General features: G+C 58.5%; 1 protein-coding gene across 1 annotated transcript in view; it reads right to left on the minus strand.

Annotated features, from left to right (window-relative positions):
• Window positions 1-13105, minus strand: part of COL27A1 (collagen type XXVII alpha 1 chain) — a 135756-nt gene that overhangs the window by 72265 nt on the left and 50386 nt on the right. Inside the window, exons 13-14 of the mRNA XM_055302226.1 lie at window positions 5157-5210; window positions 2819-2863 (exon numbers count right to left, since the gene is read on the minus strand). Of these exons, the coding sequence (XP_055158201.1) occupies window positions 2819-2863; window positions 5157-5210 (99 nt within the window). The remainder of the gene's footprint in view (window positions 1-2818; window positions 2864-5156; window positions 5211-13105) is intronic.

Below are 13105 nucleotides of genomic sequence, written 5' to 3' on the forward strand. Positions count from 1 at the left end.
CCTTTCCTCTCCAACTCTCGGGGGAGGCCACTATTCTCCATCCAGCACCCCCGCCCCCACTCCCGGGGCACAGAAGCTGCTGTTTCCAAAAATCTGGGGCGGACGGGGGTCCTTGGGTGAGAGAGGGCACTAGTTCGGGGAGCAGCGGTGATTTGGCAGGGTCAGGTCTGTGCCTGTGACTCTAGCACCACCACCACCATCACACAGCAGAGGGAATTTTATAACAGGGGAAGTGAGACTGAAATGGCAGAGAAAGACACAGGCCAAGAGGGAACCTTGAGGAGGGGTAGGTCAGCAATTTGGACATTATGAGGGGGCACACGGTCTGAGGAATGCAGGGACACCCCAACTCCGGCCATTCAGAAACAGGATACACAGAGGAGCGGCCTGATTAGGAGGCAGAAGGCGTGCCTGTCCAGCATGTCTCCATCTTCCCCTGCCTTGTGGGTGATCTTGACCGGGGGCGGGGAGGGGGGGCTCAGTTTCCCCATCTGCCAAATGGGATTCCCCTCAGAGAGCCCGTGGCTAGGGCTGCCAGGCTGAGCAAACGAAAATACAATTCGCCCAGCTAAATCCAAATGTCAGACAAACACTGAATGCTATTCTAGTATAAATGTGTTCTAAATATTGCAGCCGAAATTCAAATTTCACTGGGCGTGTTGTATTTTATCTGGCAACCCTCCCTGTGGAAAGCAAAGGGGAGGTTAGGTGGGAAAGAGCCTCGGAAGGAGTCAGGAGGGCCACGGGCAGGGCTTGAGGCTCCAGAGCCTGCATTCATTTGGCCAAATGATATTCTTGCTCCTCTCAGGACCCATATAGGGGACACCAGGACAATGAGGAGGAGAAGCACGTGCCGACGATGAAAGCCAGGAGAGCTGGCTCCCTTCAGGGGAGCTTTGGGAACCGAGAGCATTTAGCCTGAAGAAGGAGCCCAGCAAGGACAGAGGACAGGCTCTTCTTTATCTCTCAAAGAGCCTCCCCAGGGGCAGGGGAATGACGGGGGCTCAGTGGGCAGGAAAGCCACCCACAGCGAGAGCTCTGCCGAATGGCCCAGGCTCCCACGGGAAAGAGCGCCCAACACCAGGCCGCTCAAGCTGGAGTGTAATCACCACGCGACCAGGATGTTCCAGAAGGCGTCCCCGTGAGCTTAGAGGAGGCGGGACGGCCAGACTTTGGGGTCCTCCTAAGCTGGGGTTCTCTAACTCTCGTCTGGATACTCCATTTCCAAAGCATTAGCTCAGTGCCCCGGGCCAAAGAAGATGCCCAGCAAAGTCCTGCTGAATGGACAGCGGGGATGACGGATGCCCGCCTCATAGGTGGGCATTTCCCTGTCCCAAGTCAAGGAGATGTCGCTTGTCAATCACACCCCCTCCTTCCCACTAGTTCCAACGGGAGTTTGAAATCTTTCTCCACACAGTGGTCTAGAGGCCTGCTACCACGCATAACACGTGTGTGCGCGCCTATGTGTGAACTAACAATAACTATTATTATCACGACTAGCACCTCTCGAGTCCTCACTGCGCACAAAGCGCCTTTATATGTGCTAGCTTCTCTAAATCTTCACAACGGAAGTCTAACTTGGGTACTCATGTCATCCCCATTTTGTAGATGAAGAAAGTGAGACACAGGGAAGTTAAGGAATTTGCTCAGAACCCGAATTCAACAAGTGGCAGAGCTAGGACCCCAAACCCACGTGACCTGGTTCCAGGGACAGCGCCAGACCGTGGGCATCTGTGGTCCTAATAAGAGGGTGCACAACAATCCCATCTTATGGAGGGGGCGGGGGCCTGGGGCCCTGGGAAGTGAGCCGTGGCTGAAGAGCACAGAAGCAGGAGGAGGTGAGGCTAGGGACCCTCCGCCTCCACCCCTATCCTGCCCAGGTTCTGCACTCACCCACCTGGGTGGGAGCATGCTGCCCCTGGGGCCCTCTTATCAGGACTGGCTTCCCCTGAACAACGGGGTCCCTGAACTCCCCCGGGGCCTTCTCCAGCCTCCCACTGAGCAGAAATTCTTGGCACAGTTGCTGGAGTAGCCAACGCTGGCAGCCCATTGGTCCAACAAGGGAATGGTCTACTTTTGTCCCTCTGGGGCCCCCCCGGACTCAAACCCCTGAGGAGTGACCAGAGGACAGAGCAAAGGGGGAATGAGACCCTTGGGAAAGCTCTTAGAGTCATTTCCCGGGCCTGGACCTCTCAACGGGCTCTTGCGGCTTGACCCAGGGTCAAGGTCCTACTGCGAGGGCCCAGCACGAGGCCCTGGCTTTGGCTGCTGGAACCACTCCACTCGGCCTACCCCAACCTGTGGGGTCAGAGGTCAGCCTGCCTCCCTCCTCCCCATCCACGGGCCTCACTCCCAGGAGTGTCAGGAGGTAATCGCAGTGATGAACACAACGATATTTTCCTCTGATTGCACACTTAGTAAATGCTGGGCCCGGTGCCAAGGACAGTCCGCGTAAGGCCTCGGTTACTCCTCACAACGCCCCCTCCCACCCCCAGAGTAGTCAATGATCATCGCCATCTTACAGATGAGGAACTAAGGCTCAGAGAGGGTAACTCCACGCAGGCCACACAGTCAGGATGTGGCAGGTGGTCTGGCTCCAGAGTCACTGAACTATGCAGGAAAGGGCTCAGAGAGGGTGAGCGATCTACCTGAGGACCCGCGGCAGGGCTTTCCTCCCTCTGCCCCCTGGCCAGACTGATAGGTCCTGCTCCCCAGCTCCTCCTGGGGTTTGATGAGAGGACCTTTCCCCATCAGGGCTTGTTGCTTACCCCCCACACCCTGCCTCTTGCCCCCACCAACCAGGCATCTGGGTACTTACAATGAGGCCGGGCACTCCTCGGGGCCCTGGCAGGCCCAGTTCTCCCTGCAAATAGAAAGAGACCAAAGGGGTTACTTGCCCTGTCTCCCCTCCAGTCACTCCAACCGTGCTATCCCCCCGTGGGCACCTGGCGGGATCCTTCGGAGCTGACCATTCCCTGTGCCTGATTAGTGACTCTCGGAGCCTGGCCTGAAGCTTGGACAAGAAGACCCTTCCCCCTTCTGCCATCGGCCTTCCGCATCTGTAAAATGGGGAGGCTGGATTTCCAGACCCAGGATTTTCCACTTGTCAGTGTCCGAGAAGAGGCACAATCCTGATCACGACAACAAAGATGTGCCGGGCGCCTGGCCCAGGTGTCACCTCATCTTCACTGTGCAGACGGCAAAACTGAGGCTCAAGAGGGATGGGATGTGGCCAAGGTCAAGTGCAAGGAAATAACACAGGGGCGAGGGCTCTGAGCTGAGAGCCACGGGGCCGGCCTCTGTCCCACTGAGAGCCACGGGGCCGGCCTCTGTCCCTCTGTCAGCTGGGAGGCGTTGGGGCCCTCAGAGGAGCCCAACATCCCTGCAAGGAGGCTGTTGGTCTCTGCCTCCCGGGGCCTCCCTTCAATGGCTTGCACCAGAAAAGACAGGTGGAGGGGCTTGGATCAAGTTCAAGATGCAAAGACATGGGGCAGCCCCAGTGGCTCAGTGGTTTATCGCCACCTTCGGTCCAGGGCGTGATCGAGTCCCACGTCGGGCTCCCTGCATGGAGCCTGCTTCTCCCTCTGCCTGTGTCTCTGCCACTGTGTGTGTGTGTGTGTGTGTGTGTGTGTCTCATGAATAAATAAAAATATTTTTTTAAAAAAAAAGATGCAAAGACATGAATAAAAATGGGGGGGGCCTCTAGAAATGCCGATCATCAGTGAGAATTGCCAAGCCCCCTCCAGGTGATCGTCTGGCCTCCCGTGTGCGCCAACAGGAGGCCGTCACTACAGACGAGAGGGGGGGAAGCAGCTCTGCCTTTAAAATGAGGGAAGCGAGGCCCAGGGAAGGGCAGCGACTTGTCAAGGTCTCAACAGCTGCGTGGCCAAGCCGGGGCCGCTCATCAGGTCCTCTTTCTGCTCCCCTGGGACCTGAGTATGAAGACCCCGCGGCCGACCCCAGATGCCGGCCTCCGGGATGACATCACCTATTATTAGGGCGCCTGGCCCGGTAACTGATACACCTGAGAGGCTCTGATTTCCCACCACCGTGCCTTCGCTGGTGACCTATCCTCCCCAGGGAATGTCCCCTCACCTGTCTCCTCACCCCAATCCAGGGTCACCTGCCCTGGGAGGCTTCCTGTCTCTTTATCCCTCCTCCACGGCCCCCGGGGCCTTCGACCCCACATGTCTCACTGTGCCTGGCACGACGGACCGGACAGACAGCGTGAGCTCCTCGAGGGCAGGCGGTGTGCCTGCGGTGACCTGCTGCTCACAACTGCCCCATCCCCGCTCCCAGGGTCTCGTTCTGTCCTTGCACCAGCCCTCTGACCCCCAGATTTACAGACCGGGAAACTGAGATTCAGAGAAGGGAACCGATGTGTCCGGGTGATGCAGCAGGATTCAAATCCGAGTCCGTGTGGCTCTGAGACCAGGGCTTAGGCCCCAAGGGGAGCTGGGGTTAGCCCAGGCTGGGGCGGGCTCAGGGAGCCTTTGTGGGATTGAAATCAGTGCCTACTCAGGGGCTGATGGCAGATCCAGCAGTCACCTCTACAGAAAACACAGCTGGCCACAGCTGCTGAGGTGGGAAGCCCCGGAGAGATGGGGGAACACGGCAGGTGTTTGTTCCCAGTCTGCTCCCCCCGGGCAGAGAAGAAGCTTCCCCTCCCGCAGAGCCCCAGCCTGGGACAGGAAGGGGAGGGCGGGCTAGTACCTCAGGGCAGGCTGACCTGGCTCCTTGATGGGCCTCCCATTATTTACAAACTCTATAAACATGCCTCTGCTGAAGATTGTTTAGAACTCAGCTCTTCTTCCCTTACCGGGCCTGCAAACCATCTGCTCCCCCAGGGCGCTGCGTTCCCATAAACATTTCTGATGCTTTGGAAGATGTTAGTAGCCCTGGCTTCCCCAATGGGGGGCGACCCGAGAATCTTCCTGTGTCCTTGGGGATGGGCATGGTCTGGGGCTTGGGGAGCAAGGGCTCGGTGGGCTGGAGGACTTTCCTGGGGGACCCACGGCGGACAGGAGCCTGGGGTTCAGAGGTGGAAGGGCTGGGATTTGATCCCATCTGTCTGACCCCAAAGCCTGGATTCCTCAAACCCGCTGTGTGCTTGTTCTGGAATCTCTTTCCTGTTCCCAAAGACTTGAAATACTTACGGGGTTTCCATCCAGTCCTGGAGGACCTCGTTCCCCAAAGTCTCCAGGAAACCCCTGAAGGCATAAAAGAGAGAACAAACACCTGCAGATTAGTGTTTTTACCTGTGGGGCGGCTTCCATCCGAGCCCCTGGGGGCACATAAGGACAAGTCCACGCAGGCTCACTCCTTGGTTCTGGGATCTGGGCAGGCGATGGGGTCACCTCCACAAACACCTTCACATGAGGAACTTCTCAGGGACTGGCTACTGGGGAGGGGCCCACGGCTTGGGAGCCCTTTCCTTGTCTACATAGAATCTGAGAAGAAACGAATGCCTGGCTCCATGCTCCGCAGCATGGAAATACCCACCCCAAACCTGACCGACCCCCGGAAGGAGGAGGCGGGAAGGCCGAGAACAAAGGTCAGGAAGCTGAGTCTAGGCCTGACCCAGCAGCTGACTTGCTGGGCAGTTTATGGACATCCCTTTACCCCATGAGCCTCAGTTTCCACACTAGGCAAAGCAGGGAAGGCCTCTGCAACATTTTCCAGCTCAGACCTTCTGTGGCTGTGACACGCTCTTCAAAAGCCGCCCTATGCAATCACGATCCCCATTTTTACAGGTAAAGAAAGAGAAGCTCTGGAAGCATAACTGTCAAGGTTACAAGAGGTCACACGGTAGGTGACCATCGGCCCCCGCTGCCGAGGTGAGTTTCAGAGGCTCAGAGAGGGGCCAGGCCACCCAGCCCAGTCATCCCCTCCCTGACCCCACTCTCTACTCTCCCGGGAGACAGGCAGCTGGAAAAACATCAGCTGTGGGGACACCTCTGGGGACCAGGGTAGGGGTGAGTATTTCACTTCAAAAGGGAAAAAAAAAAAAGTCTCCAAGCTTAGAATTTAGGGAAACCTGTTCTTCCCCTTTGCTTGAATTCAAATCGTTGTTTTTCCAGGGAAATTCAATAAAAAACAGCACATGTTTCTCTGACCAGGCGGATGCCTGAGCCGTTCAGTCAAGATTCCTCGTGGAGGATAATCTGCATCTGGTTTCTACCACAACTGGGGGGATCCGGTGAGTAGATTAAACCTAAAGGACAAGACCCAAAGCAAGGACGTCTGTCCTGGCTGAGCAAAGAGACCTTGAAATGGTGTGTGCGTCTAGGCCTTTGTCCTTGTCCTCCCTATCCAGCTGTCCCATTCTCCTCAGATCCCTCCTCTGCCAGGGAGCCCTCCTGGATCAGAAGGGCAGCGGTCGGCATTCATTCTGCGGGAGGTGTGGCTTCGTGCAGACAGCCACGGGAGGACGCGAGGACAGAATCATGAGTTTCGGACCAACCCAGGCGCTGTGCACACAAACCTTCACTTGCCTTTTCCATCTACCCCTGGGGAAAGGTTAGCAGTCCCATTTAACAGATGGGGAAACTGAGGCTCAGAGAAGCAATGTCACCTGGCTAAGGCGAAACAGAAAAGAAAAGCAAGTTTGTGGCAGCGCTGAGCCCAGGCCCCACCTCTCTGAACTCCGTCAAGTTTGCATGAGCTGCACACAGGCCGGTGACGGCCCGTAGAGGCCGCTCAAATGTGTGTTCGGCTGGTTTCAGAGAGTGGCAAGGCCACTCATCTAGGGGGTCGTGTGTCTACAGGCCCATCTCCAGGTCAAGTCTTTGCAGGGGGCCACCTGACCGTATCTAAGACTCCTCTCCCCGCAGACCTCAGGTCCCCCTAGCAAATTCCAGTCTCCCCTCTACCCAGCCCCTGTTGTCATGCTGTAAGGGAGACCCTCTCCCCCGCCAGGACCGGAGATGTCGGCTAGGTGGGCTGTGCTCAGGGAGCCTTCTGAAGGCATTGCATTTCTGCCATCACCTCTGGGGGCTGGGGTTAGGGGCCCGGCCAGAGAGGAGGACCATCCATCAGGGGATAAGGCCAATGCCGTCCAGGCAGGCACCTGGCCAAGTCCACATGGCCCATGGAGGGCAGGACTCAGGAAGTCTGCACTCTGCTCGCCAAGTCCAGTGTCTGGAGACTAGCTGTGGCTCGCCTCCAGACGGGCTGGGTGACCTTGGGCAGACCCTCACTTGACTCACTGTCTTGCTCAGGCTGTGGGCGGGGGTGGGGGGAGGGGGGTTCTCTAAGAACACGTCCCAACCTCTAGATGAGGCCTGGATGGAAGGAGCCTCTTCCCCTTTCACACCGGAAAGCCGCCCAGCCTGGGGCAAGACGAAGACCTTGTCAGCATCCCCCGGGGCGCACACCCTGGCTGCAATACCCAGGGGCCACCAGGCAGGTGCCAACCCCATGGGCCTGTGTCCAGAGGCCACTTTAGGCTGGCTGAAGGACTCCAGCTGCCGGGCCAGCCTTCCTCCCCACGAGGCTTGGGCAGCAGAGCAACCCGATGCCAGTCCCAGCTCTACCACCCACGGGCCTCTGCAGGCCTCAGTTTGCTCCGCTGCACAATGGGGGAGTACAAACAGGATGAGCTGAGGTGTCACACGGAAGGTGACCCTTGCCGGCAGCAGCAACGTAAAGGCACATCTCTGGGGCATAAGCAGGGGAGAGACCATCAGAAAGGTCAAAACCCCCCAGGGAAGGCAATTCTGCAGACCAAAAGGAGCCCGAATATAGCCAGTGGCCGACAGCAGCAGCAGGGTAAGAACAAGGATGGGAAGAGCAAACTCCAGTAGCCCGGTGAGGTGGGTAATTAAGACCATAATGGTTGGGGGGAAAAGAAGTTTTAAAAAGGAGCTTTAAAAGTTCTAGAACAAACCTGTGATTGGAACAATCTCTTAGACGGAAAGACCGTAGCTGTTCTTGACACCCACACCTCATTGCCCCCCAGGGGAGACGAAGGCCCGTCACCCGCTGGCCTGCCTCACCCCTCCACCACTGGAGACACAGCCCCGGGGCCGCGATGCTTCGCCCCTCCGGCTGTCAGGGAGGCGGCTGCCAAGCTAGACGTGTGGCCCCGCGTCCTGCCCCTCGGCACCCCCCTAGCTGGCCTTGTGCGCCGAGTGCAGTCCCGCCCGGCCTGAGCTCCCCGCTGCGGCGGGCTGGCCCGAGGCCCAAGAAATGAGCTCGGCGCCCTGCCGGGGCCCCAGCCACGTGGTGTCTCCGCTTCCCCAGGTCGGGGGCCCCCGGGGAACTGGACGCCTTGTACTTAGAGCAGAACAAGGCTCAGGAGGAGAAAGGATCAGGCTCCAGGACAGGCCTCCAGGTTCAGTCTCAGCTACAGGAATTCAGAGGACTAGATGGGGGGAGGGGGCAGTCCTTGTCGCAGCAGCGTGCCAAGGCCCAAGGAGGCCGCTGAGGGCCACCCCAGCCACTCCCCTGCCTCCAGGCACCGTCTACCCCAACCATCTGCCCAGGAAGGTGGGCTGTGGAGGCAGAGGAGGCACGAAGCCTCCGCAATGAGAAGTCCTACTAATGCCTCGAAGGCTCAGCTTCCTGACCTACAAAATGGTCCGTCCTGCCAACTCCCCTGGCAGAGCTGGGCCCAAGAGGTGAGGTGTTGTCATGCAGCCCCGGCACGCTCCACCGCGCCAGGGCACGCTAGCTTTGGCTTGTACCAACAGCGGAGAATACAGAATAACCTCTCGGAAGAGCCAGCAGAGGGATCCCGGGGGCCTCCTTACACAGTTGAGATTCTCTGCAGTCGGGGAGATTCCTGTGCAAGCTTAACCTGCATCCCTCCTGCTGCACTCCCAGTGGGCCACCCTCCTTTTGCGAGCACGTGCGCACACCAAGCGTGCGGACATGGAAAGACCCCTTGAGGTCAGGATGCCGCGCAGGTTTTCACTCTGCCCTTTTGGAACCCACTAGGGAGCCCGTCCAAGAAGAGTCGCATCGGGGAACAGGGAGATGTAGGAGAGCCTGGTCCAGTTTTCGCCAGACAGGGTCCCCAAGGGCCCTGGGAAGAAACCCCTTCAGCTCCAGCCAAAATTCGTAACATCCTATATCTGGACCCTCCTCAGGAAACCACAGGTTTTCACTCTAGCAGCCGAGCGGCGATGAGAGCGTTAGCCGAAGCTTCCCTTCGGAGTTCAAGACAGGAGTGCGGAGAGGAGTGAGAGGCAGAAAGCGAGCAAGGGGCCCGGGGTCGAGCCCTGACTCTGCCATCGAGTGCCGTGGGACGTCGGCCAAAGGACCGGCCTCCCTGAGCTATGCCAGCGGATGCGTCTGACAAAGAGGCTGGGCCGACTCCTCACCAAAGTTCTGTTGTGCTCTGACCTCCAGAGTCTCCGCTACGGCTCCCCTGAGCCAAAGATTCCCACGCACCCGCCTTCCCTACCTGACGCTTGAAATTCGGCTCGCCGGAGAGAGAGGACGACAGCAGTCACCCCCGGCCCTGCCAGAAATGAGGCCAGCCGGGATGGCATGCGGGAATTCAGCTCATTCTCCTGACATCTCGCTAATAAATGCCTAGAAATCAGCCGGCCCAAAGCTCCGACGAGAGGGGATCTGCAGAAGGAGCGCCCCACCCCCAGGGCTCAGGAGTGGTGGCCACGGTGGGGGGGGGGCGGATGGCGCTACCAACCACTGAGGGAGCATGCGGCCCAGAGGATGGCCAACTCGGAGGCCTGGCGTGGGCAGAGACAAGGCCGTAGGGACCCGGGCACGTGGGGTCCCAGTCCACATACTCCTGAATCACATCCAGGGCCGGGGGCGCCTGGGGGCTCCGGCAGTGAAGCGGCTGCTTTCAGCTCAGGTCGTGATCCCGGGGTCCTGGGATCGAGCCCCTGCTCAGCGTCCCCGCTGCTTCTCCCTCTGCCCCTTCCCGTCCCCCTGCTCCTGCTCTCACTTGCCAGTGTGCGCTCTCTCATCTCTCTTTCAAATAAATAAATAAAAATCTAAAAAAAAAAAAAAAACACGCATATCCAGTGCAGACCCTCCTGCTCTTTGGCTGGCCATGGCAGCTGGACCAGGGGCAAGGGGACTGTGGGGGCTCTCGGGGGGGACTGTGCGGCCACAGCGCTGTTTTGCTACAGAAGGGGGTTTCCTCGCCCCCATGCCTGACGCCGTGGTGCCAGGGAACACCCCCATCAGGAAGGGCAGGATCTCAGAAGGTAATGGCAGGGAGCAAAGAGGCAGAAAGGGGGTTCTGCCTGTCTGGTGAGACCCCCCCAAGGGCATCTGAGCAAATGGCTCAGACGGAGTCTCAGGTTCCGGGTCTGGGAAACAGGTGCCGTCGACTCACCGCGGAAAATAGGGTTCGGGGGAGAAGCATAGGCAGTCCGGATGCCACACAGGCCAAAGGGCCTCAATGAATGTTGCTTCGGGGGATATGTTTTGGCCACAAGTGCTGTGCCCAGCACCCAGCACACGGCAGGTGCCCCATAAATTTTTGTTGAGTGAAAACCGAAGGCGTGGTCTCATCCCACACGCAGGTGGCAAAACGGCCCGGAGCACCTCCGACCCGGTGCTGCCTTCCCGGCCGCGAGCACCTTGGGTGGCCTTCAGCTCCAGGGAGCAGACGAGTGCGTGGCAAGGAGGGCGGATGGGATGAGGAGGCCACTGGACGCAGGAAAAGCGGGAGGTGGAAGAGGAGAGCTGGGCCCTGGGCCCGTCATTGGTCCTCGCGGCGGCAGGGCGGAGAGGCAGCCACGGCACGCCCGGTTTCCAGGCCCTTCCCCGCTCCACACTCAGGAGGCTCCAAAAGGCTCCAGAATCCATTCGCTCGCTAGCAATGCTCTGGGGCAAGAGGCCAGAGCGCTGGCTGCTGCGCTCCAACCCAGCAATGACCCTCAGGAGCCTCCGGGCCTCGGCCACGTCATTCACCCCCAGCCGCACGCCCCCTCTGCAGAGCAGCGGCAATGCCTGGTGCCCTGGCAGCCTCCCGGGACAGAGGCTCAGCAAACCCCTCACGGGTGGCTCTGCAGGCAGAGCTGGGTGAGGCGACAGGGCCCAGCTGACCTCATCCAAGCAAGTTGACGGCCCCTACTCGGCAACTTAACCTTTGGGAAGACAGGTCCAGAGAGGTGAAGCCATTGGCTCAAAGTGACACAGCACAGACAGCCTCAGCCACCCAGGGAGCTCCACACAGGAATGGTGGCTGCTACTGTGCCCGAGCACAATGACCTCAAGAGCTAGAAGATAATATCCCCATTTTTCACAGGGGAAACTTGCAATTCAGAGGCTTTGAGCCAACCCTGCCCCCAGGGCCTTTGCACCTATTATTCCCTCAACCTCGAAAGCTCTTCCCCTGGGAGCCAAAGGCTCCCATTCCCACCTCATTCAGGTTTCTCAAGAATTCAAGAGGAAGGGATCCCTGGGTGGCTCAGCGGTTTAGTGCTTCGGCCCAGGGTGTGATCCTGGAGTCCCAGGATCGAGTCCCACGTCGGGCTCCCTGCATGGAGCCTGCTTTTCCCTCTGCCTGTGTCTCTGCCTCTCTCTCTCTCTCTCTCTCTCTCTCTCTCTCTCTCTCGTCTCTCATGAATAAATAAATAGAATCTTTAAACAACAACAACAAAAAAGAATTCAAGAGGATTCCTGGATCAATTCACCTAACAGTCTACACCCCAAGCACTCACGGTCTCCCTACCCTACTCCATGTTAACGCTCAGCACCCTCTGACATTCATTCATTCATTGCTCATTCCCTTGTCCAATCATTGTCTGTCTCTCTGTCCATGGAAATGGGAACTCTGTCTTGTTCGCAGCTCAGTACTAAGCATAGTGCCTGGTCCACGGTATACACTCAATATTTACTGGATGGATGGATGGATGGATGGATGGATGGATGGATGGATGGACTTCCTTGCCCAAGTCACCTGGCTTGAGGAGCAGATCCGGATGCCAGCCCAACCCTCACAGATGCCAGGTCCTTGCCCTGAAGCACTAGGTGCTACTCTTTGCCCAGATCCAGGTGTCAGGTGTTAGTAGGCCTCCAGGCACAGAGGGGCTGTCGGCCACAGGAAGGTCTGGTCTGAGGACGAGGTGCCCCTCTGGTCCTTGAGTCCAGGACCTGGATCTTGCTCTTCTTTGTATACCACACTTGGCCCCACGGGGCCCAGATCCATACAGGATCTACAACAGGTAAGATGCCCGTGGTCTGTGTGTCAGCCCCAGAATCACAGACAAGCCCCTTTCTGGGCACCACGGAGTGCTCCTGGCCGCCTTCTAGCCACCTCTCAAGCTCCAACCTCCCTCACCGTCCCTTCTCCATCCACCACCAGCAGAGGGAAGCCCAGAGCCCAAGGTGACGATGCTTCCAAGCCTAGGGATGACCCTGTGGGCAGCCACACGGGGCCTTCGGCCACCAACAGAGGTCAGGCTGGAGAGAAGTCTGCCTCAGTTATAGTCTGGGGTCTCCCTCGGCTGGCAGCAAGGACGCCAGACATACCACTCCAAGGGGAGCCTCAGCCTCCCCTTGTGAGTAATGAGATCATTGGAATTCACGTCTTGCCCACCGGGTGAGATTCTAGGGCATCTGCTTGTACAACATTAGTGCCAGCCAGGGAATCCGAGAAGCCGACTTGGTCCACCACTGAGATCAGAGGCCCTGGAGGCGAATGGGGTTGTTAGAATCCTGGCTCCCTTGTTGATTGTGAAACCGTGGGCAGGTTACTCAACCTCTCTGTGCCTTGGCTTTCTCTTCCTGCCAAGCAGGAGGAAGACGATTCCTGCCACACTGGAGGGTCACGGGCAACGCCGAGACTCTGGGGTCACGACCCTGGGATCGCACCTGCTGTGGGCCTGCTCACATGCCCCATCACCCTCTGGCCCTGGGTGTGCACGGCCACCCACAAGTGACGTGATGCCGGCCACCCCAAGACAATATGGAGACTGAGGGTTTTCCGAGATAGGAGCCCAGACACGGGTCTAGCCATGATCCCCCCCAGTCCAAGCAGGGCCCCAGACACTAGTGACCCAGACAACAGAAGCCCCCCGGACGCAGGACCACACTGTGGAGCAACTGCTGCACACACGCACCACACACACATAGAGGAGCCATCCTGGAGGGGCCCAGAGCACGACAGGCCCCAGCC

Source organism: Nyctereutes procyonoides, unplaced genomic scaffold (genome assembly GCF_905146905.1).
Source record: "Nyctereutes procyonoides isolate TBG_1078 unplaced genomic scaffold, NYPRO_anot_genome, whole genome shotgun sequence".
Taxonomy (NCBI): Eukaryota; Metazoa; Chordata; class Mammalia; order Carnivora; family Canidae; genus Nyctereutes; species Nyctereutes procyonoides.